The sequence below is a fragment of the Colletotrichum orchidophilum genome, assembly GCF_001831195.1.
Source record: "Colletotrichum orchidophilum strain IMI 309357 chromosome Unknown Scaffold_194.1, whole genome shotgun sequence".
NCBI lineage: Eukaryota > Fungi > Ascomycota > Sordariomycetes > Glomerellales > Glomerellaceae > Colletotrichum > Colletotrichum orchidophilum.
In genome coordinates this window covers 1-27,082 of record NW_019173150.1, presented here as the reverse complement: position 1 = coordinate 27,082, position 27,082 = coordinate 1, and the positions used below count along the sequence as shown (strand labels likewise).

General features: G+C 54.0%; 6 protein-coding genes across 6 annotated transcripts; 3 read left to right on the top strand and 3 right to left on the bottom strand.

The window, feature by feature from the left end:
* Positions 1–1,870: 1,870 nt before the first annotated feature.
* Positions 1,871–3,146, bottom strand: CORC01_13467 (peroxidase; the record flags this gene model as incomplete). The annotated part of the gene is made up of 3 exons (XM_022625084.1): positions 1,871–2,089; positions 2,162–2,535; positions 2,651–3,146. The coding sequence occupies 3 exons, from the start codon at positions 3,144–3,146 to the stop codon at positions 1,871–1,873; spliced, it is 1,089 nt and encodes a 362-aa protein (XP_022468401.1).
* Positions 3,147–5,978: 2,832 nt separating this feature from the next.
* Positions 5,979–8,369, bottom strand: CORC01_13466 (pre-mRNA-processing factor 39; the record flags this gene model as incomplete). The annotated part of the gene is made up of 5 exons (XM_022625083.1): positions 5,979–6,153; positions 6,212–7,417; positions 7,820–7,923; positions 8,000–8,215; positions 8,298–8,369. The coding sequence occupies 5 exons, from the start codon at positions 8,367–8,369 to the stop codon at positions 5,979–5,981; spliced, it is 1,773 nt and encodes a 590-aa protein (XP_022468400.1).
* Positions 8,370–12,152: 3,783 nt separating this feature from the next.
* Positions 12,153–16,333, top strand: CORC01_13465 (uncharacterized protein; the record flags this gene model as incomplete). The annotated part of the gene is made up of 6 exons (XM_022625082.1): positions 12,153–12,778; positions 12,826–14,118; positions 14,169–14,704; positions 14,767–14,876; positions 14,932–15,041; positions 15,094–16,333. 6 exons carry the CDS (start codon positions 12,153–12,155, stop codon positions 16,331–16,333), a joined length of 3,915 nt encoding a protein of 1,304 aa, XP_022468399.1.
* Positions 16,334–19,559: 3,226 nt separating this feature from the next.
* CORC01_13464 (uncharacterized protein) lies at positions 19,560–20,255 on the top strand (the record flags this gene model as incomplete). Its single annotated transcript, XM_022625081.1, has 1 exon — positions 19,560–20,255. The coding sequence occupies one exon, from the start codon at positions 19,560–19,562 to the stop codon at positions 20,253–20,255; it is 696 nt and encodes a 231-aa protein (XP_022468398.1).
* A 982-nt stretch (positions 20,256–21,237) lies between these two features.
* On the bottom strand, positions 21,238–22,587 carry CORC01_13463 (14-3-3 family protein; the record flags this gene model as incomplete). Its single annotated transcript, XM_022625080.1, has 5 exons — positions 21,238–21,597; positions 21,670–21,757; positions 21,847–22,200; positions 22,299–22,306; positions 22,576–22,587. 5 exons carry the CDS (start codon positions 22,585–22,587, stop codon positions 21,238–21,240), a joined length of 822 nt encoding a protein of 273 aa, XP_022468397.1.
* A 3,329-nt stretch (positions 22,588–25,916) lies between these two features.
* On the top strand, positions 25,917–26,543 carry CORC01_13462 (uncharacterized protein; the record flags this gene model as incomplete). The annotated part of the gene is made up of 2 exons (XM_022625079.1): positions 25,917–25,933; positions 26,051–26,543. The coding sequence occupies 2 exons, from the start codon at positions 25,917–25,919 to the stop codon at positions 26,541–26,543; spliced, it is 510 nt and encodes a 169-aa protein (XP_022468396.1).
* Positions 26,544–27,082: the final 539 nt, after the last annotated feature.

The window sequence follows — 27,082 nt, the reverse complement described above, 5'->3', positions numbered from 1 at the left end:
TTATATTTGGTTCTCATTTTCCCACTCCGAATCTCTTCGGTGTTACGAGAGATGGGGCTCGGCAGATTGGCGCCTTGAATCCACCCCAATTCACACGCTCTCACCTGTTTCCCAACATACTTACCTTTCAATCACCCCTCAATCGATCGCAGAAGAACAAACCGGGCTTCCCTCTGCGTTGTCGGCCCATCGCTATCTCATCTGCGGCAGCCCTCGGCAGCGGAAGGATTGTGCCAAAGATACTCACAACCAACCTGGGAAGAAGGAATGGAATCTCTTTTCCAAGCTTGGGTTTGAGAAAATCCAACAGAAGGCACGGTTGGTAACACACGAGTCTACTGATGCCGGCCATCGATGAGACCAGATTGTCTTGGTAGGCGCCATATCCATACCTCCTCTACTTCATTCCATCTTCATCCAGGCTGCTCTTATCGGCAACACTTAGAAACCCACCTCTTCGCATAACATTGGCAGTTAAAACAAGTAGAGACTATAATGTGAATGTCCAGCCCTGCGGCTGCTAGCAGCAATCCGGGCCCACGAGCTATCGATCGCGGGATCATGTGGTCAATGATATTTCAAGTCTTCCAATGCCGCCGGCCACGTGAGAAGAAATAGAGAGGCTAACGCATCTTTGCCAGGTACAACACAAATATCTCAATCTGAAAATTGTTCTTCGGCAATTGAGACCGTGTCTCTGAAACTGATTCAACAAGGCGAGCGTTTCCGACGAGCTAGGGATGCCCGTGTGTACTGACATGCAAAAGTGACGATTCGGAGGAGCCTTGGGGAACCTGGAGCACCAGCTGCCTAGTTCGGAACGTTCGCCTGGAAACCGGCTGGACTTCTTCGCCACCCATCTGTCATGATGGACCAGGGTCCAGTGGACGGCGTCACACCGAGGAGAAATGTGTCCTGCGTCACAGTTGTCTTCAGTGCCGGCCAGGCGTCTACCTACTTGTCTCCCGGCGGGAATGAGACAATTCCTCACTCAGACTTGTCTGGAACCATCGCAAAACCACCGTCACCCGAAAGTCCAACCCAACTCCAAAGAAGAACGTTCCAAACTTGAAGCTGCATGGACAACGAGGCAGGATGTCCCCATGGTCCACGTGCATGCATGGACGAAGAATGCGGGGGAAGCCCGTTACCCCATGTCCCCCTCCCCATCCGGGGTAGCAGGCGCTAGGATGCACATGGCGTCGGTTGGAGGTGGTCATGATGGACGGATACCAAAGCACCGGGATTGGCCACACCTCCCTTCCCCCCTCGTCCAGACCACCGGACATGACGCGACGAGCATGGCTCCCGTCTATCCGTCCATCCGTCCATCCGTCCATCCGGGGACCTGGAAAGCGTTTCGTGGGATGACGCCTGTCAAATGCGCGGGAGAGGGGAAACCCGCTGCGTTACAGGGTTTACTTGTTAGTGCCAGACGATCCGACGTCCGACATTTTGTTCGTTCGTTCCCTCCTCCTCCCCCCGGCCATCCAATCTCTATTTCGACTTCATGTCACCTCTGTCTGTGCACGCTGTGGGCGACATTCGGCGGTACCAAAGGTAAGTAGTCTTTCAAGGTTCGTGTTGATGTTGTACAAGAACTATGGACGTAAACAGTAGTATGAAAACAAGTCCAGGAGTGGACTACAGGTAGTTGGTCAGACGCTCAAAAACCAGCTTGGGGAGGGCATCTAGTGGCCACTCTCGATAACTCTTTCCTGCCCTCTATCTCTCGGTACGCTGTTCCGCGTTGGATATCTCTTCTCGTCTCTCAAAGTCTAGATCTCTCCATTCTTTCTCTTCTTGCTCCTTGCTCTCAGCTTGTTTCTCTCGGAAACTTTCCGACAGTCACTCAACAGGAGTGACTGCTTCACTCCTGCCAAGTGGGCTTGAAGGTCCAACGCTCCTCGGCGCCCTGTGAGAAGGGGACGCCGAGCTCAAACAGCTTGACGATGACGTCGGAGAAGTCCTTGAAGAAGGCCTCGTTGTCCTTGGCGTACGCCTCAACGTGTTTCTTGAAGGTCTTGTCCTGGATCAGGGCGTAGTCGGCGGGAAGCATCATCAGGGTCTTGGTGCCCTTGTCCTCGTACTGCGCGGTCGAACGTTAGCTACTCTTCTCCTTTTCGTTCAAAGTTTTCGCCAAGTAAAAAGTTCTGCTTACCTGAGCGGGACCATCCCACTTCTTCCACTGCCACTTCTCGTTGAGAAGGAGCTTGTAGTAGTCGTTAGTCATGACAGTGGGGGAGAAAGTCCAGGGACCGGAGAATCCAGAGCGATCGACGTGGCAACGTCCCAGAGCGTGGGCACCGGCCAAGGCGACAATCTCCTGGTCGTTGAAGCCCATGCGGTAGAAGATGTCGCGGAGGTGCTTCTCGCGCTTGGAGGCGTCGGGGAGACGTCCATCGGGGGTGCAAGCGGCAGCCTCGCCGTCATTGCGGCCGGGGCGGTAGGGGATAACGGGACCCTGCATCTCCTGGATGGCGGCGACACCTCCGAGGATCCAGAGGTCAGAGTAGGTGATCCAGGGGAATTGCTCTGCGGGAAGGTTAGCGAGGTTCGTTCACAATGGCAAGCAAAGCAAGAACGCGATATCGCGCAACCACGTGGCCGCGTCGAATTTCAGTTGCCCAGAGGCTAGGTTTTCACTCACCCTTGACGGGCTGAAGGAAGTCACGGGCGGCCTTCAGGCCGGCGTTGGCACCATGGTCAGACTCGGGGGCGAAGCGCATGGTGGCGCCGTTGCTGCCGCCAGTGCCAGTCTCCTTGTCAAAGGTACCGCTGGCGTGCCAGGCGAGACGGACGAGGACGGGGCCATAGCTGCCGTCGTCGTACTCGTCATTCTCCTCGAGGCGGTCGGCGATGGCCTTGTACACCTTCTCGTAGTCGGCCTTTGTGGGGTTGACGACCTTGGGGGTCGAGCCGGCGGAGACGCCGCCCTCCTTGGTGTAAAAGTAGGCACCACCGGCGCCGGCGACGGCCAGGCCGGAGAGCCAGATCCAGGTCGAGCTGCCAGACTTGCTGGCGGGCTCGGAGGAGTAGAAGCGGCGGCCCTGTTGGCGGAAGGCCTGGCGGGGGGCGACGGCGAAGGAGGTTCTGGTGGAGGTTCTCAGTGCCGCGCGGGCGAACTGTCTCGTGGAAGCGGCCATCTGTGCAAATTGGAATGGGTTTGTCAGACTAGAGATTTCTTCTTGTGGTGGTGGTGTGTGTGTGTGTGTGTCTGCTGAGAGACACACGAGTGTATCGGGTATTTTCGGTACGAGATAAGGCGGCAGGAGTTCAACGGCAAAAGGGATGGGTGTAATTTTTTGGCGGGAGTTTGGAAACTAACCTTGCTGGAAGCTTTGGTGATGTGGGTATGGAGTTCTGGAAGAAATCAACGACACAATTGTAGGACTAGAAGAAAGGAAGATAGCTTCGGAGGGAGAAGCAAAGGGGGGGAAACAGGCGGCCCTTGGAATATAAATCTCGAATGTTCGTTGCTCCGGGGGCGTTTGAGAACTACCAATTGAATGTACCCTGCCCGGCACCAGCACCAGCACCAGCCTGCCTATGACACTAGAGTCAGTTTCCATTGGGGGGGGGGGGGGGGAAAAAGGCCGGGGGGGGGGCCTTTTGGCACCCGGAAACCGGGGAAATTGGAAATTGGAAACCCCTGAGGGGTAAAAAGGGGGGGCCCCAGGGCGCACCGGGGAATGGGGGAACCCATTTTTTTTTTGTGTGGGGGGTTTTTTTTGCAGGATGCGTGGGGGGGGGGGGGGTGGGGGGTGGTCAGAAGTGGGAGCTCCAGCGTCGACCGGGGTATACGGGTAGCCACTTTTCTTTTGTGTCGGGGGGTCTGCTTGCAAGGATCGATGGACGTGGAGTCGTGGACGGTGGACCGCCTCGCGTTGTGGGTATCCCAGGTGTTGGGTGTGCGTGTGTTGCCATTTACGTTTGCTGGAGCCCGCTTTCGTTCTGTCTGGCGTCCGTATCTGTGGCATCTTTTGCGCCGGCTCGCTCTCCTTACATGCCGGCGACGGTTGAAACGGTGGGAAGGTGTGCGTTGTGGTTGCTGCGCTAGCAATTTAGAGCCCGAAATCGACGTTCGAAACGTGCCGGTCCCCGATACCGCCCGCCGTGTCTGCAAATGACGATGCCTGCTAAGGTACCTTAAGGTAGGGTAGCTACGCCTGTGAACGCTGACACATGCCACATGGCTTGCCTAGCCTTTTCCGTCCTTTTTCTTGTTGAGTCTTACTGCTTCTCTTCTCCTTCTTGTGACTTTCGCCGGAAAGGGAGGGCTAAACTCTCAACTCCCTAACCGAGCATCTCCGAGGGATGGTTTTATAAGCAAAGAAAAACCTCCAAACACCGAGCATCCACGTCTTTAAATCATGTCACAACCGCATATATCTCCCTCCACGTTTCGCCTCCCCAAAAAATGACCATATAGCTGTTATTTCCAGTCTTTCCTCGGCTAGTTGGCGGATGTTCCTTGCTGACTGTATGTCGCGCGTCTGCCGTTTACTCTTGCAGTATTTGTAATTAATCGCCAGCCGTACCCAGTTTCCCCATCGTTGACTCAGGAGCCAGCCGTGCCAGGCCTCCCCCAAGGGCCCCGGGATGCCGATGCATGGTGGTATACCTTAGTAAGATGGGGCTCGCCGCTCGGGGAATGGGGAGGAGAAAATAAAGGCACGTCCCCCTCCATCATCGCCCTCGGCCGTTCGGTGTCCTGCAAGACGACGGAGGGACGGGACCCTCAATGACGCCCAGAAGCACGCCGTTGTCGCCATTTGTTCCCACGAGTCCATGACTGCCTCCTCCCTCCCCCCCACCTTCCACTTCCCACGGGTTCGGATGCTCCCTCTCCAATCTGACGCCACGACGCACAACGTCCTCCAGAGTATTACTCTTTTTCACAATAATGATAAGCGGCGAAAGGCAAAAAGCTTACACATGGCTCAAAGGAACCACTTGCAATGTTCCCACCTCTCAAAAATGAAGAACACCATCCTCCCAAACCGTAACGAGGCGACACGCTATTCCAGATCCCTTTCTCTACGGCACCGCTATCAAACGGTGTTTGCGGTTCCTTGGAAAAATTAGCCGCGTTCCTGATAGGGCGGAAAATCTGAACTACTTAGCTTTTTTATCATCTAAAACGGGCAAAAACTTCCTTCTATCTCTAGTGTAGCGCGCCGTGTCAATAATTACACTTGGCACACCCCTGCTCTTGCTTGGTAATCAGCCCTTCAACTTGCACCATCTCATCAGTTTTCTGTCCACACCAACTCAGGCACGCTCTGTGCTGACCGATGCCGGCGCCATGGGACGTTTCCCAGACAAAGACATCTGCCACACTTACTGATGACTTGCATACGTGCATTCTGTACATATCTCGCAAGGTCTCACAGGACCCGAGGACCCTGGAGTGCCTTCTTACCTAGCTATCGAAACTTTTGTAGCCGGGTGCCGCCCCATATTTCCTATTTCTGGAACTTCGGCGACCATCGGTCTCCATCGGCGGTGCTGACCGCACTTGAACCCCGGCGCTGGACACCGACCGACGGATCAACCCGCGGAACCGTGATGCCGAGGTGGATAGGCCCGTCTCAGTCATCGGTCCATAGCGCCTGTATATTTACACACACACAAGAAAGAAGCGCATTCCTTCAAGACGTGGTCACTTGATGAGCTATTATTTCTGTTTTGATAATGCGGTTCGCAGCGCTAAAGAGCTACAACATTGACCCAGTGGCGCCCTCAGCGAACCCCCCTCCGCCATAGTCATGATCTATCCGTACGGGACGTTGCCGGTCTCTATCTAGACCACCCTCATAACACTGGATACAATACAATTCCCCAGGCCAGCAGCCCGCGCATCATCTGTCGTCAAATCGACTCATATAGTACAAGGAAGTCGAGGGGCAAATGCCCAAGGGATCCAGGAACTCCTGAAGCATTAAACAAACACCACAGCAATGGTGCCGCGTCGCTTAGCTGAATGGGGCCGTTGCCTGGCCCTCGAGGTCTGGCTCGCCCTGGAGCTCGTAGTATTTCAGATACCTGGCTTCGGCTCGGTATCTCGTTACTTCGTCCATTTCAGACACGGCAGCTCCATTCTCTTTTCCAGCAACCTTGTCCTTCGCCAGCCGTGAAATCGAATTCGGCCTGTAAGATACTGTCAGCTTATGATTCGGATGACACGATAGTGGGACGGTTCACGAACCCAAAGATCTCCCGGTCAATGGCAAGAAACTGCTTCATTGCGTCCTTGCCGCCCCGCTGCTGCAGGTACGATAGGTAAATCTGATACAGCTCCTTCTTTGTCGAAGCTGACAAACGGCTCTTGCTCCGCAGCTCGTCAAAGATCTGCTTGATGCGGTCGCCGTGCTGATCCTCCAGCTCCGTGCTTGTCGCCTGCTGCAACTCAAACTCGAGCCACTTGTCCCAGAAGACACGGCTGTCGGCATACCACTGTATGTTCTTGAGGAAGACGTTGCGTGCTTCTTCAACTGAGCCCTTGACCTTCCACAGGAACAAGGCCCACTCGGTGACCAGAGCTGCCTTGGTGAAGATATCAACTTGAGGCGAGTCGATCTGCGCCTTGAAAACCTCAACAGCTGCGTCCAGACCGCTCTGGCGACGCTGGAGGTGAGCCCATGAGGTGATGGCCTCTATGCAGTCAGGCAGCTTCATGAGTATGGCTGCATGAATATCGCGGGCTATGTCGATACGTCCACAGCTTTCCTCAAAGTAGGCAAACTGCAGCCTAATGCCAGGGCGGCTAATGGGCACGAACATGGTGGCGGCTCTCTGGTAGATGATCCTGACTTCTTCTTCTTTGCCCTCCTGCGCGGACATCCAGCGGGCGTAGCGGAACCAGAATTCATCGTAAAAAGCGCATGTGACCAAGCACCGCTCATAGAGGAAGACGATACGGATGTCATTCCCCTCGGACTCTTCAAAGTCGAGGTATTTGCGCCAGTTGGTGAGCTGCGAACTCTCGAGCTCCGTAACGTGGAAGTAAGGCCGCTTCATTTCGGATTCGTAGGTCCATCGCTTGTTAGTCTCGGATTGAGTTTGGGTGAAGTACTCGTAGTACATGGCGTCAATCTTAGTGCGCACATCGCGTTCAACCTCGAGCTCCGTTCGCTGCACACCGGTATACTGGGCGCTCTCTGCATCAACCTCGGCCTGGAATCTCTCCAACGCCTCAGTAGGAACCAGCTCGGTAATGGGGCGGCTGTGGGAGAGTTGGCGGAATCGCTCAAAGTAGCGCGCGTACTGGTGCATCGGGATGTGGATGACTCGAGACAGGATGGCAAAGATCTTGTCTTGGGCCTCCTGCCGCTCTTCGTACTCTATGTACTTATCCCAGAACGGGTGTGCAAGGAAGTCTAGGCCGACAGAGGTCGCGCCGCGTTCGAAGAGCCTGGAGCGGTTGGTCAGAACACAGCCAAGGACGGGGGACAGGGGACGAATAGGGGGAATGGGAGGCGTGATATACAGGAAGGGGTATCAAGTGAAGTCAACTAGCGAATCCAAGCCCAAAGTAAGGCATTCCAATGAGAGCGATGTGGTGGTGGTGTGAATGCGACGTGGAGCGGACAACGGATCAGCCATCGTCAAGTGGAAATCAGCAGAGCCTGGTAACTACTAGCGTGAGAGGGCGTCCCAACAATGGGGCTGCTGTTGGCATTTCTCACCGACAGATACTTGGAAGGCTGTGGATGGAGTCCATGCAGGGCTCGATCGATGCGCCGAGCGGCCGGTGAGGCATGCTGTGGTGATGGTGATGTTAAGGGGGAAGGAAAGCCGACCATCAAATACTTACTCTCTGACGAGGTGTGGGACGTGAGTGGTCTCCATTTTGAAGGAGCAGTAGTCGGTCCACAAGTCGACAGAATTGGTGATGCTGGCGCATCCTCGCTCATAGACCTAGAGAAAAGCGCCGTCAGTCGCAGCCGGCAGCCAAGGGATGCAATGCGATGCGACGCAACGCGACAAGACTCACCATCTCCGCTGACTCGGGCCCAGCAATGTTGAATTCGAGGTCGGCGTACTTCTTCCAATAGCCGAAGAGCAAGGGGAATTTGAGGAGGAAGCGATCGTATGCATCACGGAGAGTGGCGAGGGCCTGGGGGCTGGAGTTGCGGTTGAGGCCGCCCTCCAGACCCTCGCAGGCGCGAACCAACTTCTCCCAGGTCTCGAAATTATCGGGATCGACATCCTGTATGCGCATAATCAAATCAGCATTTGTTCCATTGGTATTGATGCCAGGTGCGACGTAGGAGATGTCGCAGTCCACGTACCACATCGGCCTGGAGCTTCTTGATCTCGGCGCTCTCCTCCTCGGAGCTCCCAAAGTGGTCGTAATCAGACATGGCGGGCGATGATTTCGGATAACGAACGGCGGAATGACTGAGTTTCCAGGCAAGAGTCGGTGAGGCGCGGGACTGCGAAGGACTGCAGCAGGAAGCAGGAACTGATTGTAGATGGTGGAATGAGGGCGCCGCGGGTCTCGAGGCTGTGGCCGTTGGAATCGTGGGAGACCAGATCGAGCTTCGAGGTCGCGGATGGAAGGGGGGCTGGAAATTTTATGAACGGGCATTAAGGTAGGCACGCACGCACGCAGGTATCTTAGTCGGGACTGCATGCAATTGGGGGAAATGGGGCTGAGGCAGGGTACCTTGCCTTGGACACCGGAGGGAATGGCTCCTGGGTGCGGTGGTACGCAGAACCAATGTACCTTGACGGGCGAACCCTTGCTCTCCGTGCTTTATCAGTGACGCGTGGAAGCGAATAAGATCGGCCAACAGCTTGGAGAGATCAGGCGGTCGGCAGTCCATAACGAGCCGCTTCCATGGATGCAAGTACCCAATTCACTCGGGCGGTTCAGCTCTCCAGCAATTTACCTACCTATTCGTAGGCACGTCCTGCCCTGCATTCTACACAGTTCACAGTAGCGCATCTATTACAGGGTGCATCATCCAGCTTATCCCTCTGCCTGTCCTATCACTCTCTCTGTGCATGCAGTGGCAGGGCACTTCCAGATCCTAGGTACTCTGGAATCCGCCCGACTGAACGGACCCGGGTCCCCAACATTCAAGTGTGGAGCAGTTCCGTCGTCTGGTCGTTTCCCCCAAGGGCGCAAATCGTGATTTTTTTTCGGGTGGCCATCTTCGGCGGGCTGGCTTAGGTAAGCAGTCCGCTGCCTGTGGATCCTATTTGACGTCCAATATTCATGAAAAACCTTTCCTCTCTCTTTTCTCTCTTCTTCACAATAAGGCTCGTGATGATTACCAAACAATACATGATAGGAAGAGAATGACTGACCACCCAAGGTGGCAGCGTGATCTCAATATATATATCTGAAGCCTGCTTTGCCTCAAAGCATTGACATTATTCTTTCTGGCGCCCGCAAAGGAGTTCCGGGTGCAACCCCAGTCTGGCTTCATTCCCGCGTCTCATCTTTACATCTTTTCCCCTTTTTCCTCGTTTGCACCACTATCAAGTTCATGGTATTCAGAGGCAATGTTTCCTGCCGCGATCGAGTCTGAGGCGCTGAAAAGGACCCTTCCATATCCCCCTATTCTAGCTTACCACCTACCCAGACGATGTTTCCGGCGGAAAGAAGCCAACTAGGTTGAGTGCACGCTTAATCGGAACACGCGGCAGACGATCAGGTAGTCCTTGGGATGGGAATGACCCCGCTGTGTGCTGGCTCTGATATCGTAGCCAGTCGCGATGCTGTGATGGCTCCTAGCATCGTTCACGTTCCGCTATGGTGACTGTTCAGCAAGCCGCGAAATGTCCGGTCCAAACTGTGGTGGAATCGTGAGTGCCGATTGGATCATCAAGAAAGAGGTTATAAGCCGATTCTGCCCATGTCAGGTCAAACGCGCACGCTCTGAACTGGAGTCTATAGTGCTTTTCCATTATGAAGGTGTGCAGTTGGAGCGGGGGATGTGGAGCGCAGTTGTCCTCGTCCTCGCCGCCTAACGACTTGTACCGGCCTCGCAAGATGAAAGCTATATCGAGACCACGGCAAGCGAAGGCGGTGCCGCGCTGAGCGCTTTCTGATGAAGGGTCCTGTAATTGAGCCGCCAACAGTCGGGTACAACAAATGTTCTCAACTTTGGGTGACATGGATACCTCTCCTAGCTAACACTCCCTGACCAGAACAACTGCCACTTTGGGCACGCGAGGGAGGTTTAAAGGTCGCTAGGTTCTTGAACGGCTCGCAGCCATGACGAGGCTTCCCAGTAGCGTTGAGGAATTGGGGTGATTGGTACTCGTGGGTATAGGTGGAAGCCATCACCTCCCACGGGACTTCAGCGGCTTAAGCCGGGTTCGAGGGAGCAGCGATTCCTCTGCTAATTAACGAGCAGGATGCCCGAATACTTGTTCTTGGCTGGCCGCCGCAAGATATCTCTTACAATCGTCCGAAAGACCTTGCCAACCTTGGCGAACTTGCCATGACCGGGTCTCTCCGAGAACGCGTTCTCTAGCATCTCCAGCAGCAATGGTGAATGGCTCATTGTGAGACTTCCACAAGAAAGCGCCGGCGATGAGGCTCTTGTGCAGCACTCGACGGCATCTTTCTTGAAAGTCGCGACGACGTCGGTGGAATACGGGTTTCGTCGTTTATACACCAGGTAATCTCTTGGATCGTAGGGTACAGTAGACATGAATAGTCGACTTCCTCTATGCGGAAGTACGCGGACTCCAGACAAGTTGCGAGGACTCAGTTGAGCAACGTGTATAATGTCGGTTGGTAGCCGGTCGGCATGAAATGCTTCTTTAATTAGATTTGTAGCGCGGGCCTAAGGATCTGAAATAAGTGATGGCGAGGCCATTCTATTTGTTGGAGATTAGAAGCCTCCGGCAATAACAGCATCCTCGTCCGCGGGAATGGTTCGCGTGCCGATGCTATCGATGATGCTTGGACTGTGGTCCAAACACAAAGAGCAACTGCGTCGATGAAGCTGGCACAGCTGCCGAGGAACCGGCAATGATTTCCGGGGCCATGAGGGGACAACTGCCATTGTTGCTGTTGCACTGAGAAACGGAGGAGAAAGAGAAAGGAGTGAAGGCGCAGGCAACAGCAAACGTTTGGGAAACAGGTATTCGAACGTGGAGCTTAAAGTACCTTACCTCAGAAACGGACACCATCCGGACCGGACCCATATCTAACGGAGAGCTCTTGTCCCATAGTTTTCCGAATTGAGCTGCAGTGCGTTATTATAGCCATCGCAAGTGTAAGATTGCAGAGCTCTACTTTCCACCCTGGCTAGAAAGTCAGGAACCTTCGTTGCCAGCGCTGGAGGATGAGCGCACTCACACTGCAAGATGCCTTGGAGGGATTCTCCTACGCTTCTGGACGAGGAGGAGGGGGTTCGTCTCATGTCCGAGTTAGGATCGTTTGCTGCTGCGTCTTTTGATAGAGGCTTGTGCTGCTACAAGGGCACCACCTGAACATGGCATTCCTCCGCTGTCTTTGAATTCTGCATGACTGTCTTGAATCACTGGATTATTGCACAGCCGAAGATTAACTTGGCGCAATGTATCTGGAGATTGATGCCAACATTCTACTCTGCACCCAGGGCATCCTGACATGTTAAAGTCGAGATGCGCACCAGACCAGATCCCTGCCATTGAACAGGCCTAGTGTATCTAATAAGTCAGCTCCTTCCCTCCAGGTTGCCCATCTGGGCTGCCCTTCCAGGCTCCCTGAAGGGCACATGGTGAGGTGGTCCGTGAGGCTGAAACCACCTGGGAGCGAGCTGCCTTCCATTCGCCTGGCCAGTCGGAGCTTAAAGGTAGGCTCTAAATATACAGCGGTCCTATGCCCCTGGCTACCTCCGGCGGGACGGACGTCATTGTCAGGCTCCGTATTGGCGACCCAAATCCCGCTACTGTCAGCCGCGACATCCTATCCGACACCATAAACCTTTGGAGGTTTTCAAGCCATTCCGAGCTCCCACCTTGCTTCACGAAGACGACGCTCCGCTCGCTCCGATACCCTCCTTCTCACACGTCGTCATCGAGCTTTACTTACCCGGCCCGCCAACGACGGCGCCCTTCGATGAACAACCGAACTCGCCCGAGCATGCCCTGCGACGCCTGTGCTTCCCCGAACCTGTCAGCAACACCTCCCAATCATCATGGACCACTCCAGCTCTGCATCTTGGCCTTCTCAGGTGCCGGCGCCAGAGAAGTCTAGCCAGTTGTACATTCGTGACTATCCTCATCGCTCCATCGCAATCGTCTCGGCGTCTCACGCCCTCATATTCCGCTACAGCTCCGCCAGCACCGGCGCAAACGGCTCCCTTACTTCCCTCGCATCCACCCGCTCACGACCCAATGGCGATGCTGCTGCGTCGAAGTGTATGGTCGAATTCACCCAGATCACCAGAAAAACGCTCGCTGAATACCGGCCGCTGACACCGCGACCGATCTTTGGAACATTGGGTCTGATTTCCGTTGAGGGCGACGTGTTCCTTTCCGTCGTGACACATGCTACAAGAGTCGCCACCCTTAGGCCGGGGGAGACAGTGGAACGGATTGCGAGCGTCGCATTCTTCTGCCTCAACAGCAGCGAGTGGGACGATGTTATTTCTCTCGATCCTTTGGATTCCGAGCTTTCGGATGCCAACTCCGTGTACGGCCAGAACCTCAGAGGACGGGAGGTTCAGGTAGAACATCCTTGTACGGACCTTCGGAAGCTCTTGGGCAATGGCACGTTTTACTACAGTACCGACTTCGATCTCACAAATAGATTGCAAGATAGGTAAGGTTGTGTTCTTTCTCTGCGCTAATACATTTCTGACCGTCTAGGACTGTGAACTCGTATACTTTTGACATTGACAACTTTGATGATTCCTTCCTGTGGAATTCGTACATGATCAGCCCACTGGTCCAGTTCAGATCTCGACTGCAGCCCCAGGAGCGCGAAGCTTTGGATTCGTCACGGTTTCTGACATCTGCTATCCGTGGATTCTGCCGGACAATGGCTATCCCCCAAACGAGCGCTCCTCTGAAGACGCGATCGACTGGACTACCATCATACTTGACCGTTGTTTCAAGACTATCTTGTCGCAGAGCGGGAACCCGATTCAACTCCAGAGGCATTGACGACGACGGTAATGTGGCAAACTTTGTCGAAACAGAAACGATATACTGGAGCCCTGGCGGGACCCTCTTTTCGTATGCTCAAGTCAGAGGTTCAGTTCCTCTATTCTGGGAACAGACTGCGGAGCTCATCCCTGGTAAGCAAAACATCACCGTCATCAGGTCTCCTGAGGGAGCCCAGCCGGCCTTCAACAAACACTTCGCGGACCTGGAGCAAGCCTACGGCGCCGTTCACGTGGTCAACCTTTTGAGTGAGGGTAAACCTGGTGAGGCGCAGCTCAGTCAGTTGTACCATCTCGGCGTGGAACATTGCCCGTTGAGCCAGGTTGGGGAGGACGAGTCGCAAGACCACGCACTTCTCAGAGAGACTCACTACGACTTCCATGCCGAGACGAAAGGCCCTGGAGGTTACGAGGCTGCACGTCAGATCCGCAGATATATTGAGAACTCAATAGATGGCTTCGCCTACTACTTGGCGGAGGAGACTGAGGATGGAGGCGCCGATGCAAACGACGGCCAAGGCTCAAGCCGTATGGTTGTGGTTCTCCAGCAAGAGGGTGTATTCCGAACGAATTGCCTCGACTGCCTGGATAGGACAAACTTGATCCAGACCCTCATTTCCCAGATGGCTACAGAGGCTTTCCTGGGTCATCGAGGCGAATATGCCACTTCGGATTTCTGGATGCGGCACTCGACCTTGTGGGCAGACAACGGAGATGCTTTGTCAAAGATCTACGCGGGCACTGGTGCGCTCAAGTCATCCTTCACTCGTTCTGGGAAGATGTCCTTGGCTGGAGCTGTTGCAGACATGCGCAAGTCGGTGCAACGTCTCTACCACAACAATTTCACAGACTCGGCCAGGCAGACAACGATCGACCGGCTCCTGGGACGGCTGGTCAACCAAATACCCGTCCTTCTTTTCGATCCCATTAGTGATTACGTTTCTGGCGAATTGGCAAAGAGAAGCGTCGAATTCTCGTCTACACAGGACATAACCATGTGAGTGTATTATCCCCATCATTGATCAATTTGCATACTTATCCAGGTAGGTTGGTCGGAACTTTCAATCTGAACGGTCGCACAGAAGGTGTCGATAGCGATCTTGAGGTATGGTTGTGTCCAGAAGAACTTGGCCATGTACTGCCCGAGATTGTTGCGGTCGGGTTCCAAGAGATCGTCGAGTTGAGCCCACAACAAATCATGAACAGTGACCCCTCGAGAAAACAGCTCTGGGAAGCTGCAGTCAGACGATGCCTCAATAAACGTGCCAAGTCACTTGGCGGAGAAAGATACGTGTTGCTCCGGAGTGGACAACTCGTCGGTGCGGCATTATGCATCTTTGTCAAGGCATCGGCCTTGGCCAACATTAAGAATGTTGAGGGAAGCGTCAAAAAAACAGGCCTATCAGGGATGGCAGGCAACAAAGGCGCGGTTGCCATACGATTTGACTACGCGAATACCCATATTTGCTTTGTGACTGCTCATTTGGCTGCCGGGTTTTCGAATTATGATGAGAGAAACAGAGATTACGCGACGATTCACCACGGGCTGCGCTTCCAGCGAAACCGTGGTATTGACGATCATGGTAAGGGAAATTATTCGAGAGGCTTTTGTACATCTAGAAACTTGAAGCTGACCTCGGAGCAGATGCTGTTGTTTGGCTGGGAGACTTTAATTACAGGATTGGTCTCAGTTCTGAGGCTGCCCGTGGCCTAATCAAGAAGGGTGATCTGGAGACACTTTACGAGAACGATCAGGTAAGCTGAGAATATCACCCTGATGTTTCCTGTCATTATGCTGATTGCTTCGCAGTTGAACCTTCAAATGATCGCCGGACTCGCATTCCCCTTTTACTCGGAGGCCCGCATCAATTTCTTGCCTACATACAAGTTTGATCTTGGCACGGACAATTATGATACTTCGTACGTTCAAGGCAACGTTATGCTCGATAGTGCGGATACTGATTTCTTATAGCGAAAAAGCGCGAATCCCAGCCTGGACCGATCGTATCCTACGCAAGGGTGGGAACTTGCGTCAATTGGCGTACAACTCGGCTCCTCTCAAGTTCTCAGACCATCGACCAGTGTATGCATTATTCCAGTGCAACGTCAGTATAGTCGACGAGGCCTTCCGAGATCGAATCAGCAAGGAGCTGTATCAACAACGAAAGGCCGAAGTTGGAGACACAACGGCAAACCTGGACTCGGAGGAAACCGACGACGAGGACTTGATAGGCTACGAAGCCATCGAGCCTGGACTACCTCCTGCTAGCTCTGACCGCCAGAAATGGTGGTTGGAGAACAAGCAGCAGGCCAGAGTAGACATCAAGCAACCAACAGCACCCGAAGGCCACGCCGCAATACTAAATCCCAACAGGGCGCCGAACCCCTTCACGCCGACTGGGGAGCCGGACTGGGTGAACGTACCCAGATCAAGACTGTCGTCCTTCTCCAGCGTATCGACTTCGCCATACGAGCATGTTTCCGCCCCCAACGATCTTTCGTCGTCGGCAACAAACCGAATAACGAGGAAACTTCCGCCGGCTTTTGATCCGTTGACTCTGCCAGGAAAGTTCAATGGTCTCAACATCAAGGACGAAAAGTCACAACGTGGAGAAACGCCGCCGCCGCCACCGCCGCCTAGAAGACAGACGGGAGCAAGCGCGGCAATCCAACACCCACCACTGATACCCTCCAACAAATCGCGGAATACGACGCCTCCTCCTCCACGGCCGTCGTCTGCCATTTCCCAAGTTTCACAGATGTCGTCACAATCCAAATCCAAACCGGCACCACCCGTTGCAAAGAAGCCGGCGCACCTAGCTACCGCGCCGGCCGCGGCATCTCCAATTCCGAGTAGCAATGGGATGTTGGGTCATTATAGAGAAGAACCGGAAGAAAAACCAACGCTACCGGTCCGAGCCTCGACGGGCTTTACGAACCTCGGTGCGAGCAGGGAAGGGACGCTGAGAAAGCCAGTAGGCACACCAGCTAAGCCTCCCAAACGAGCGGGAACTATGACTATTGAGTCTGTGAGGCACACCCCGATGGCTGGAGCAGTTGCTCTACCGGGGATGAGGGCTGGCGAGGAACGGCCAAAACCAAAGATCCCGGCAAGGAAGAAGGTGCCGGTAGACTTGCTAGACTCACTGGGCGATGATGGACCCAGTGACATGGGAAGCTGGGAGGCATTAGTCCCCAACTCTCAGAGATGATGGGATCGGCTTACCAGTCTTTCGGAACGGAAAAGGATAGACAGACTAGCGGGCATTGCTAAAGGCAAAGACGGCGAGACTGCCTTTGATGATTGATGTGTACGAAAGCATTTGGCAGACTCGGGTGGGCTCACTTTTGCTATAGTGCTGCAGCGGCTGATTAGACGTAATGAAGCATACAAAAAGCAATCGTCGTGCGAAATGGAAATGGGTGGAAAGTGCAATTGCCGTGTTCCGCGAACCGCCTGGTGTCTTCCGCCGCCCAGTATTGTTGTCACGGAGCGAAGAGGCTACAATACCACAATGCCTGTGCCCCGCCGAGGGGCTTGCACTCCAGCTCGAAGCCAAGCCGATGTGGATGAGCCGGGGGTGGGTGACGACGCCCGAACGCCAATCGGCTTCCATACCACAGCCACCCACATCATAACGTCATTCCAAGAAAACCCCCATCCCTCCCCCAATTCGACCTTTCAACTTGATCGCAAAGCGGCTTCACCCAGTCTGGACGGATGGACCCTGGAGTTCGGCTCTGGCAGGGGGGTTAGAGCTGATAGCCTTAGTGAGTTTACCGACTCCGCAACCCCATTTTCATCCGCTGCCAGGTCTTTCCACCCCGATGCAAAGCTTTCGCTCATACTTACTTCCTTACAGAGGTCCTCACGATATCACTGTCTGTCACAGCTGAGACACTACACCGCTTCCTCCAGGTCCAGAAGGATGAGCCCTCTCCGCCGTTCTGTGCGTGCGCTTCGAGACTTCATCGACATCTGACAGCGGCACCGTCCAAGCACGACACACCGCCCTAGTCCAAGTCCAAGTCACGCCCCTCGAACGCCACAGCGAACAGGGGGGGCGCTGGTCTAGGGGGATGTTCGAGCTCTCTGTCTCTCTCCTTGACAAGGAAGAAGGGACGGGGGACGGGGGACGGAAGACTCTAAGAGAGTGAGAGAGTTAGAGAGAATGAGAGAGATCACCCGTGCTGTTGTACTGCGGAGACCAGTGTCAACGCACACGCCGCGACGCCTTCGTTATTTCGGTTGTCCCCATGAACCGCTTCCGGAGGGTTGCTCCCTCAAATATCCTACGCGGGAAATCACCTCTCCGACAGTAAAACAGACAATCAGAGAGATTGACAAGCATAAAAAACAAAAGCAAGGACCCGGATCGACTGTTACTGCCATTTTCCCTGTACCGTCTGACAACACCATCTCCTCTCTAGTGCGGCACCCGGCAGTGGTCAACTGAACTGGGCCTGCCGATCGTGGGGCAGGCGAGGCCCGAATCAGACAAACGTCCCAAGGGAAACCTCGTAGTGGTGGCATGCCATTGCCTAGTTGATAGAGCAGCAAAGCAAGAGAGAAGAACCGGTTCCCGCCTTGACTTTGCCTTCCCTTTTGTTCCACTAGGAGATCTAACCGCGCAGTCTTTTTTTCTTTCGTTTCCCAAGCGGCGTATGAGCCGGTCTGCTTCATCTTCCGGCTCGTCTCCGTCCCGTCCCATCTTTCTAACCCTCCTTTTTTCGGTTTCTTTCTCTCTTTCTTTCTTCCCAACCTAAATCGCTCCCTACCCCACCCACCCCTCCCCCTCCGTTCTTCCTAACCATATCCAAGCTTTTTTCAACAGTCCTGCAGATTGTATCGGTGCTACCTTACCACCCATGCTTACCTGCTGCCGCTTCGTCTAGGTAGTATCCGTACGTGCCTCTCTGATACCTACATAGCAGTCACCTGCCGGAACATCCCTGCCCGCCCCTCCTCCTCTTCCACCAGACCTTTTTCAGTCCGTAGGGCCGAACGCCAGACGAACGGACGGACACTTGTCGCGACGAACGAATCTCGAACGAACCCCACCCGCTACGTTTCCTACCCGTTCATCGACGTCTCCTTGTAGCTGCCGCTGCTCCTGGAGGCGGTTTGTTTTGTTTCTTTTCCATAAGACCACCTGCAGCAAAGTACCTACTGCGACGGATGACATCGACCTTAACGCTTTTCGAATTTGTCCGTCACGCGTCCTTTGCTTCTCAGCTTGATGCCACCTGGCTCTGCCACCAATACCCTTACCTAAACATAATCACAAGCCTCCAACCACCACTTCTCCCAACTGTCCCGGTTGCCATCATTTCTTCTTCCGAACGTGCTTCCATCGCTGCCACTGCTGCTGCTACTGGGATTTCATTTCTTATTTCTCATCCCTAAATCTGACTGAAGCTCCGCCCAACCTACGGATACCGCCACTCGATTAAATTTTTCAATTCTTTTTGTTTTCATACGCCCGGAGGCGTTCTTCTTCCCGCCAAGACCTGCGTACCGCCCAAAAGAGAAGACCGGATGGCAAGAAGAGGCTTGACTCGTTCATCCATCGTACTGCATTCTTGTCCTCGTTTGCTGCTGTTCTGAACACGCCTGAGGAGCGACGTAGAGATAGAGGAAAAGACCCGAGGCCTTCTCCCTACCTCTCTACCTACGTATTTTCGTATCTGAGAACCCCCCAACCTGATTCAAAGTCATCTGTTCACCGGCCACACCTACCTGCCTCAAAAACGGACACACACGCACGCACACGCTACCCATCTGGCCCTTCAAATCCGGGGCTGGCGCCGACTTAATCACATTTGGAGTGTACACACATCCAGGGAAGAGCACATGAACGGGTCGTTTAAGACCTTCCACCGAGCAAAGATAGCCTTGCATAACACCCGAACAGGTCTCGTGTTACCTCCGCATTATTAGAACGACCACCAATTTCTTTTCACTCTAATAACCTCCTTTTCCTACAACCTGCCTTTTCTCCTCCCCGCCTTATCCCTTCTTTTTTTTTTTTTTTTTTGGCCTGTTTTGTCTCTGGGACGATATCATCAAAACGGACGGGCCTTGGCTATAACCCGTTCTCAACGCTCAAACACCTAATTTCTACTCATATCTACCTGTTTTGGGCTTTCGTCGCGTAGAGCGCAGACCTTCTCGAAGCTCCCACCCTCTGGCATACTTTCTGCTTTCGGTCTTGGCTTGGGAGCATCATCCTCATTCCAAGATTAGCAGTCGAGAACCTCAACCCGCCGCAACAACGAACAAACCGCGAACGGCCTCTGGATGCTGGGTCACTCAATCTTTCGCAGCAAGAAACGACCAGCACAATACCCGCTACATACTCATAAACTGAGCACAACCTCCCACCAAAGGAAACCAAAAACGACGTATCAAAAGCCAAGAAAAGAAGACCGCCCACGATGTCACACTCCAGCACAACACTCACCAAACAACAGCGGATCCAAGTCTGGCGTGAGGAGGTAGCGGCCTCGGCTTCTCTATGCACGTGTCCGCCGTCCTCCCCAGCCGCCTCCGCCTCCTCGACAAACATCTCCCTGTCCGCGGCCTCCTCCTCGGCATCATCCTCCGCCTCCTCTCCGGGAGCAGGCGATGCCTTCACCTTCCCCCGCAGCGACATCCTGCCTGGGCAAGGGACCTACTGCCCGACGTGCTCGCGCCTCGGCGCCCCGTCGGCCATGGGCCTCGAACCTTCGTCTGCCTACCTCGACCAGACGCAGCCCGGCGGAGGAGTCCCCGGCGGCCACATCGCCCCGGGCATCTTCCGCACAAAGACGGCCAACCACGCACTTTTCCGCGGCATGCGCAACTTTGTCCGCAAGCTCAGCGGGAGCAGCAGGACAGGCGGACCCATGCCGCCCTCTGGCGCCGATGACGCTACCAAGATGTACCGACGCGCGACTCTCGCCGGCTGGCCCACTGCCACCAACACGGCAGCAACCGCTGCAGCAGAGGAAGCAGTGGCCGACGACGGTGACTGCGCTGTCGACGAGGCGGACTCGGAAGGGCGAGGCCATGTGCCGAAGCTGATTACGGAGAAGCAGGCGAGGCTCAGGAGAGCCGAGAGGCTCCTCGCGAGGACACATGGGACCCGTTAGAAGCGTACTTGCACACGATGAATGGACCAGGTTAATGGGGGAAGATAATTGAGTGAGATGTCTGGGTGTCACACAGGAAGGCGCATATCAGATTTATGTCTTTTTTTGGAATACGGAGGAGTTTTGGGGGGCGGAGGCTGGCTGCTAGGCGTTTTTCAAATGTGCCATCCACATACATGCTTGTCATTCTGGCTTGCTCAGGAAATACCAATTTGTTCAGTCTGTTGTACCTGACCTGCCTGCCTCCCAACGGCCTTATTCAACCTGATTGTCTATTCATCGGCAGGTGACGGCCTCGTGACATTGCAGATAGCCCTCAGTCGCCCTACTGTCAGCCGGGACATCCCCATCGGCGTCACATTTTTACCACATCTTTTTCAAACGCTCTACCCGACCATTCAAGACCCCATCGCCAACTCACAACATTGGTGATTCTGGACAAAGTTATTGATGAACATTTGTTATTTTCTTTCTTGTCTTGTAGACTGAATAGACAGGGGGCATTTGGGGGATAAAGGACTTTCTCTCCGTGAGAAGACGCGCGACAACTGAAGGACCACTATGAGGAAAACCGAAAAGAGAACACGAGACAGCCGTAAACCATCCAGCACAGAGGTAAAAGCAGGATTCGAGGAGAACAAAAGAAGAGATTCTGGGCGTGGGCGGATATGGAGGGGGGAATCAGTAGTTAGCTGCCACGTAGAATCCCTGAACAGAAACGAAGCTGTTCTAGACTTGGGTGGACATCCAATAGACCAATAGAAATCATGCCATGCATTGTTCCTCTCTCCGCGTCCAATCCTCAAAAGCCTCCCCTTTTGCTGCGAGACTCGGAGCGAGTCACAGATGTCAGCCACCGATTTGGCGGCAAGACTGGGGCCGTCAGAAGTTCCGCATATAGCGCATACCGACGGTCGAGCAGACGAGCCATCTCAGCCTCGTCGTGAGCCGAGATGGAGTGGTATCAGGGTAAGACAAGAATTTAGGAGGCAGCAGGGGTCTCCTCGGCGGCCTTAGGCTCCTCGGCCTTGGGCTCCTCCTTCTTCTCCTCGGCAGCCTCGGTGGTGCCGGCAGCGGCACCCTCAGCATCGCCGCTGTCGGAAGAGGTCCAGAGAGTGAGGTTGTCACGCAGGAGCTGCATGATGAGAGTGCTGTCGCGGTAGGACTCCTCAGAGAGAGAGTCGAGCTCGGCGATGGCATCGTCGAAGGCCTGCTTGGCGAGGTGGCAAGCACGGTCGGGCGAGTTCAGGATCTCATAGTAGAAGACGGAGAAGTTAAGGGCCAGGCCAAGGCGGATGGGGTGAGTGGGGGTCAGCTCGGTCTGAGCGACATCGGTAGCGCTCTGATGGAAGGGGTCACATTGTCAGTCATCATGTTCTACCCGGTGGCAGAATTCAACCCGGATCATTCTCACCTTGTAGGCATCGTGGGCAGCGGTAGCGGCACCCTTGCGCTTCTCACCAGAGGCAAACTCAGCAAGGTAGCGGTGGTAGTCACCCTTCCTGTATTACGGGGCATTGCGGTTAGCTCCGGAAATTGTGCCATTGGGGAGTAAGGTTGCCGGTAGCGGCGGCGGCGTCGGATAACGTACATCTTGTGGTAGAAGACCTTGGACTCGCCAGTCTGGGCGTTAGGAATAAGGCTGTCGTCGAGAACGTCGAGAACATCCTGGCAGACCTGCTCGAGCTCGAGCTCGATCTTGGTGCGGTACTCGCGGATAGTGCCGACGTGCTTGTCGGTGCCCTTGCTCTCCTCCTTTTGCTCAATGGAGGAGATGATGCGCCACGAGGCACGACGGGTACCGACGACGTTCTTGTAGGCAACGCTGAGGAGGTTGCGCTCATCGACGCTCAGCTCACCGCCCAGCTTGGCGACCTCCTTCATGTAGCCAACCATCTCATCGTAGCGTTCGGCCTGCTCGCAAAGGCGAGCGAGGAAGGTCTTGCTGTGAGGACAGGATCAGTAAAAAAGTTCGCGCAAGACCTCGGGGCCCAGATGTGATTGATGGGATGTAGTCCATCGACGAGGAGGCTCGGCACAAACCTTTCACGCTAGAAGAGGGGCACAAGTCAGCATACTTTCTTTCCCTCGCGGGCGATAGGGGGTATGAGTGGTTTGAGAGGGGGGAAATAATCCCATCAGGTTTGGAAATGCCGGGCGAAGCGAAAATAGCGGATGACGCGCGACTCAGAGCAGCGAATCGACGGTCGCATCATGGGAATCTTCGTTGCCGTGACACAAGCAAACAGGGCAAGCGAGGGGCGACGGAGGGGTTTTGGGATGAGGTTGTGTTGGGCAGCGTGGGGGAAATGGTACTTACATCGCCAGACATGTTGAACTCGAGGATTGAGGTGATGGGATGGTTTGAGGTGATGTGGAAGAAGATCAGAGAGGGTGGAAATGAATACTGTGAGAGGCGTGCAACGGGAGTTGTGAGAAGTTGACGCGGCTTTGTTTTGTTGTTGAAGAGTGGAAAAAGGTGTGCGGTGGGAGAAGGAGGGAAGGTAGAGGGAGTGTTTACGTGTGACGAATTATTTTGGGAGAGGGGGGGAATCTCAAAGGGAAGTTGCGAGGCCAGTCCAGTGAAGATTTAATCGGGTTGGTCCAAGTCCCAGGTCCCAAGGTCGCTCTTTCCCTCACAGGCTCTTTCTCCTCAAGGTAACTTGGAAGGTACCTACCTACCTACTTACCTTACCTCAGCTAGCCTTAGGTTCCAGGTGCCCCTTCACCCCCTCCACCTACTGATTTTCCAACGTTGGGGTCGGCTCTTTGCTACTTCCTTCCGGTCACTCGGGCTTACTTTAGGTAAGGCGAAGTACCTTACCTGGAGAGGCAAACTGGACCTACCCAAGGTAAGGTGCAGTGGAGGGGCACGATTAAGGCAGTTAGTCGACTGTGTCTGCCCTGTGCCTGCTGGGTGCACCTGCCGCCTTGACCCCACTAAGGTATGTTCCCTTTTCTCCCCCCTCCCCTCGCTTCCCCCTTCTCCGATGGCCTGTGCTGGAAGAGAGGGACCCTGGATTCGAATGGGCGGATGGAGTGAATTGGATATGAACGTGGTCAGGCTTGGGGACTCTGGCAACTGGGCCCCAGGGCTGGGCAAGTTCCCATTTGGCAGAAGGGCAGAGAAACAGGGGCGCTGGGCTGGGCTAGGCTCTCCATCATCCTTACTTTGGGCCCCAAGATACCTTGTCTTGCGTGCCTCGGAAAGTTGAGAAAACACCAACTACACTAATGATGAATGAGCTGTGGCCAAGTGGCAGAGCAGTGAATGCGGCTTTTGTTGTTTCTTCCCCCTACCTACCATCACCTATCTTTGTGTTTGTTGTGCTGTTCACTCAAAGAACCAGAATGGTAGGATGGCTACCAAGTCATAGGCATTCTTTTACCTGTACGCGCATCATGTGTGGGTGTGGATGTGAGTGCGAACAGGAGAGCGTCAGAGGGATGAGAAACGGACGGTGAGGCCAACGCAAATTCCATTTACATGTGGTGAGGTCCTCGTTTCTGGCGGAGAGCGGCCCTGAGATTAGCCTGCCGAGCCCATCAGAGGTAAGATTCTGCCTCCAGAGAACCTGGGCCATGATGTATCTCCCTGGTCCACAACTGACACCCATCCGGGGGGAAGGGCCGGAGATGTACGAAAGAGATACTTTGAACAACAGCTGGAGCGAACAGCTGCTTCTAATCCTCTCAAGTACATCGTTAGGCCAACTTGGGTGTTGCTTCAAACCTGAGTTTAAATAGCCAGACCCCGTCTTTTCCGGTCCGTGGTCTATTTGCCAAATTACCGATGGGATGGATCAGTTACCCATTTGAGCTCCAGAGCTATCATGAGGCCGCCCGGGTGGGAATGGGAATCTTGATGGAAATTAGCACCGCAGCTACCTCTCCAGAGGAGCCCTGGCCAGGAAATTGCGAAAAGAAGGATGAATCAGAAGAAGAAACGAGCTGGCAAATGAGTCTGTGAGAAGGGGGGGCTTCAGGTCACTCAGATAACTCCGGTGAGGGTCATTTGCTTTTGGCTTGTTGAATGCGAGGTTCAAATGCTGCGCGTGTGGTGGACGGACGGACGGCCAGCTCAGCATGGCACAGCACAGCATAACACAAGCGCAGCAACATACATAATGCTGGCTGCTGACTGGCTGACGGGGCATCTCGAGGCTAGCCCCACCCTCTCCATGCATTTCCCCGCTCCTGCTTCGAGACACGCCCACCATGTACGTATCTCTTGGTTCCCTGACCACAGCTGTTCTTGCTCTTGCACTTTTCCCCCCCCCCCCCCCCCCCCCCCCCTCCCCCCTCTCCTCCTCTTCCCCCCTCGCTCCCCCGCCCCCCCCCCCCCCCCCCCCCGCGCTTGTGTCTCTCTTTTCCCCCCCCCCCCCGTCTTTTTCTCTTTTCCCTTTTCCCCCCCCCCCCCCCCCCTGTCTCGTGATTCTTACCTCTGGTGGTACCGTGGTTCTCTCCCGTTCCAGGCACATCCACGCGTGATAGAGTCCGCTGGCCTTTACATCACTACACACCCTACAGTCGGCCCATCAACACCAACCCACTCCCCTCGTCTCACCTCGCCTCTCATCTTGTCGCATCCACCTCACCTCACTTGCTGCTGCTTTGCTCTACCCAGCACGAGAATGGCGTAACTTCTAGTCCAGCAACACAATTCGACATTGCACAAAGCCCCCAATACCATAAGGCTTGACGGATATAGATAAGGCCACACGGAGATGTCTTGTGGTTAAGTCAGGTAATGTGCCAGAACCCACCCGGGTTGGGCCGTCTTTCGAAGCATCACACTATAATGTAAATGATTCTTGCTTCTGATGGCTTACCTCATCTCGCACAAATGCTTGAAGATGGGCATCAAATGCCATCCCATGTTTGTCTCAAACTCACACAATCCGTACCTGGCTCATGAGTCGTCCTCAACTACCTTTACATCTGGTACCTTGCTTTCTCTCATTCGCAGTTATCCACATTGATACACATCTTGTAACTTACGAATAGAGATTGTTTCCCAGACAAGATCAAGAGGTAAGTAAGCGTTATTGCGAGCGTCAAAAGACCCTGGGCACCAACCCACTGGATCGCACCCTGGAAATTGGAAATGCCACAGAAATCAGAAATCCTACGACGACACTGTGCCTGTCGACATCAGCTACTGGTTTTCGTGCGCGCCATCTCCCTCTCGGGCCAAATGGTGTCAACCATGGGCATAGCCAGGTGTTCCAGTCTGCTTGCCTCGCAGAAATCGGCGCCTCACTGCCGGGAGGAGCAGCCACACGGCCAACTAAGCCACGATCCCATCCGGCTTGCGTTGCCGCCCGACCACGATACCATGGTCTTTTTCGTCTTCAATCGGTCACTACGAGATGCCCGATGGTGGCTCTCCCTGCGTCGTTGCTATCCTCGCGCCCATGCTTGTCGAGAGCGTGGTGTCGTGTCCTGCACGAAACCACCTTGTCCACCCGCTTACCGCTCAAGCTGCAAAATGTCCGATAGTTTATCAATCTGCTGGCGTATCTTGCTACTTTAAACCCCCCAAAGAAACCGGTTTCGACTTTCAGTCCAAGGGGTGATCCCCCGTCGGATCAGCGTGCCATCCGTCATTCCCGGCTTGTCTTCTCACAAGCTCAAAGAGTTCCTGCGAGTGAAACGTCAATGGCTCCCGTGCTATGGTACGAATACAGCAAACTCACCTCGACCCAACTCGGCCTTGGAGACGAAGCAGGAGGTGATAGACATCTCTGTGACCGAACCCAGATCAATATCACACTCTGATCTCTGATCCCCAGTCTCTTGGCCGCCATTCTCGTCCCAACTCCCAAGCCAACCAATCCCAGCCCACCAACTCGAGGCCATCATGGTAGCTTTCGGGTGACTCACATCCAGCACAGCACATGGGGGATCCTCCATGCAGTCGGGTCGAACAGGCGACTCGCGTGCGACAGGCCCTTGGTCACCTCCTTATCGCGTGGCATCCATCCTCTAGGTGGTGCTGCGGTGGCAGCACCTGCCTGCACTGCTGCAGCTTTCTCACAAGAAATCTTCCGCGATACCCAGTACCCGTACGCGATTTCGACGATGGCCAGCTTTTACCCGTCGGCCATCACTCATGCCACGGTCCCTATTGCGAGCCATGCTCTCTCTGGTGCTCCCTTTTACCCCTCATCTCTCGCCCTGGTATCCCTTCCCTTTGTTTTTCCCCTCTCCCCATATCCAAGGGACATGAATCCTCCCGAACCCGGAGGCGCGGATGGAATTCATGCGTATAGCAAGTCAACCTAGTCATGGTCCCATGGAAAACCCGGGAATCCACAACGTCAGCGAACGAATAATGGGAACTTGGAAGGGCCTCAAGGAGAAACCGATAGCCGCGAGGTTTAAGTAAGCACTCTGGCACCTTAACAAGGCTCGAGCCAAAACTCGGGATCCAACGAAGAGATATCCACCCAACCCGGGCTGTTTCCGGCGTCCGCATAGTGCCCTTGTCTGCCTGCCTGCCTACCTTAGCTTCCTAGCACGGGCGCACAGCTTTTGCAGCACCAACCGGAGCTTTCATGACAGCTTTTTTTTTTTTTTTTTTTTTTTTTTTTTTTTTTCTTTTCCTAATTTTTAATTTATTATTTTTATTATTATTATTTTTTTTTTTTTTTAAAAACGTTTATTTTTTTTATTTTCTTTTTTTTTATTTTTTTTTTTTATTATTTATTTATTTATTTATTTATTTTTTCTTTTTTTCTTTTCCTAATTTTTAATTTATTTTTTTCTTTTTTTCTTTTCCTAATTTTTAATTTATTATTATTATTATTATTATTTATATTATT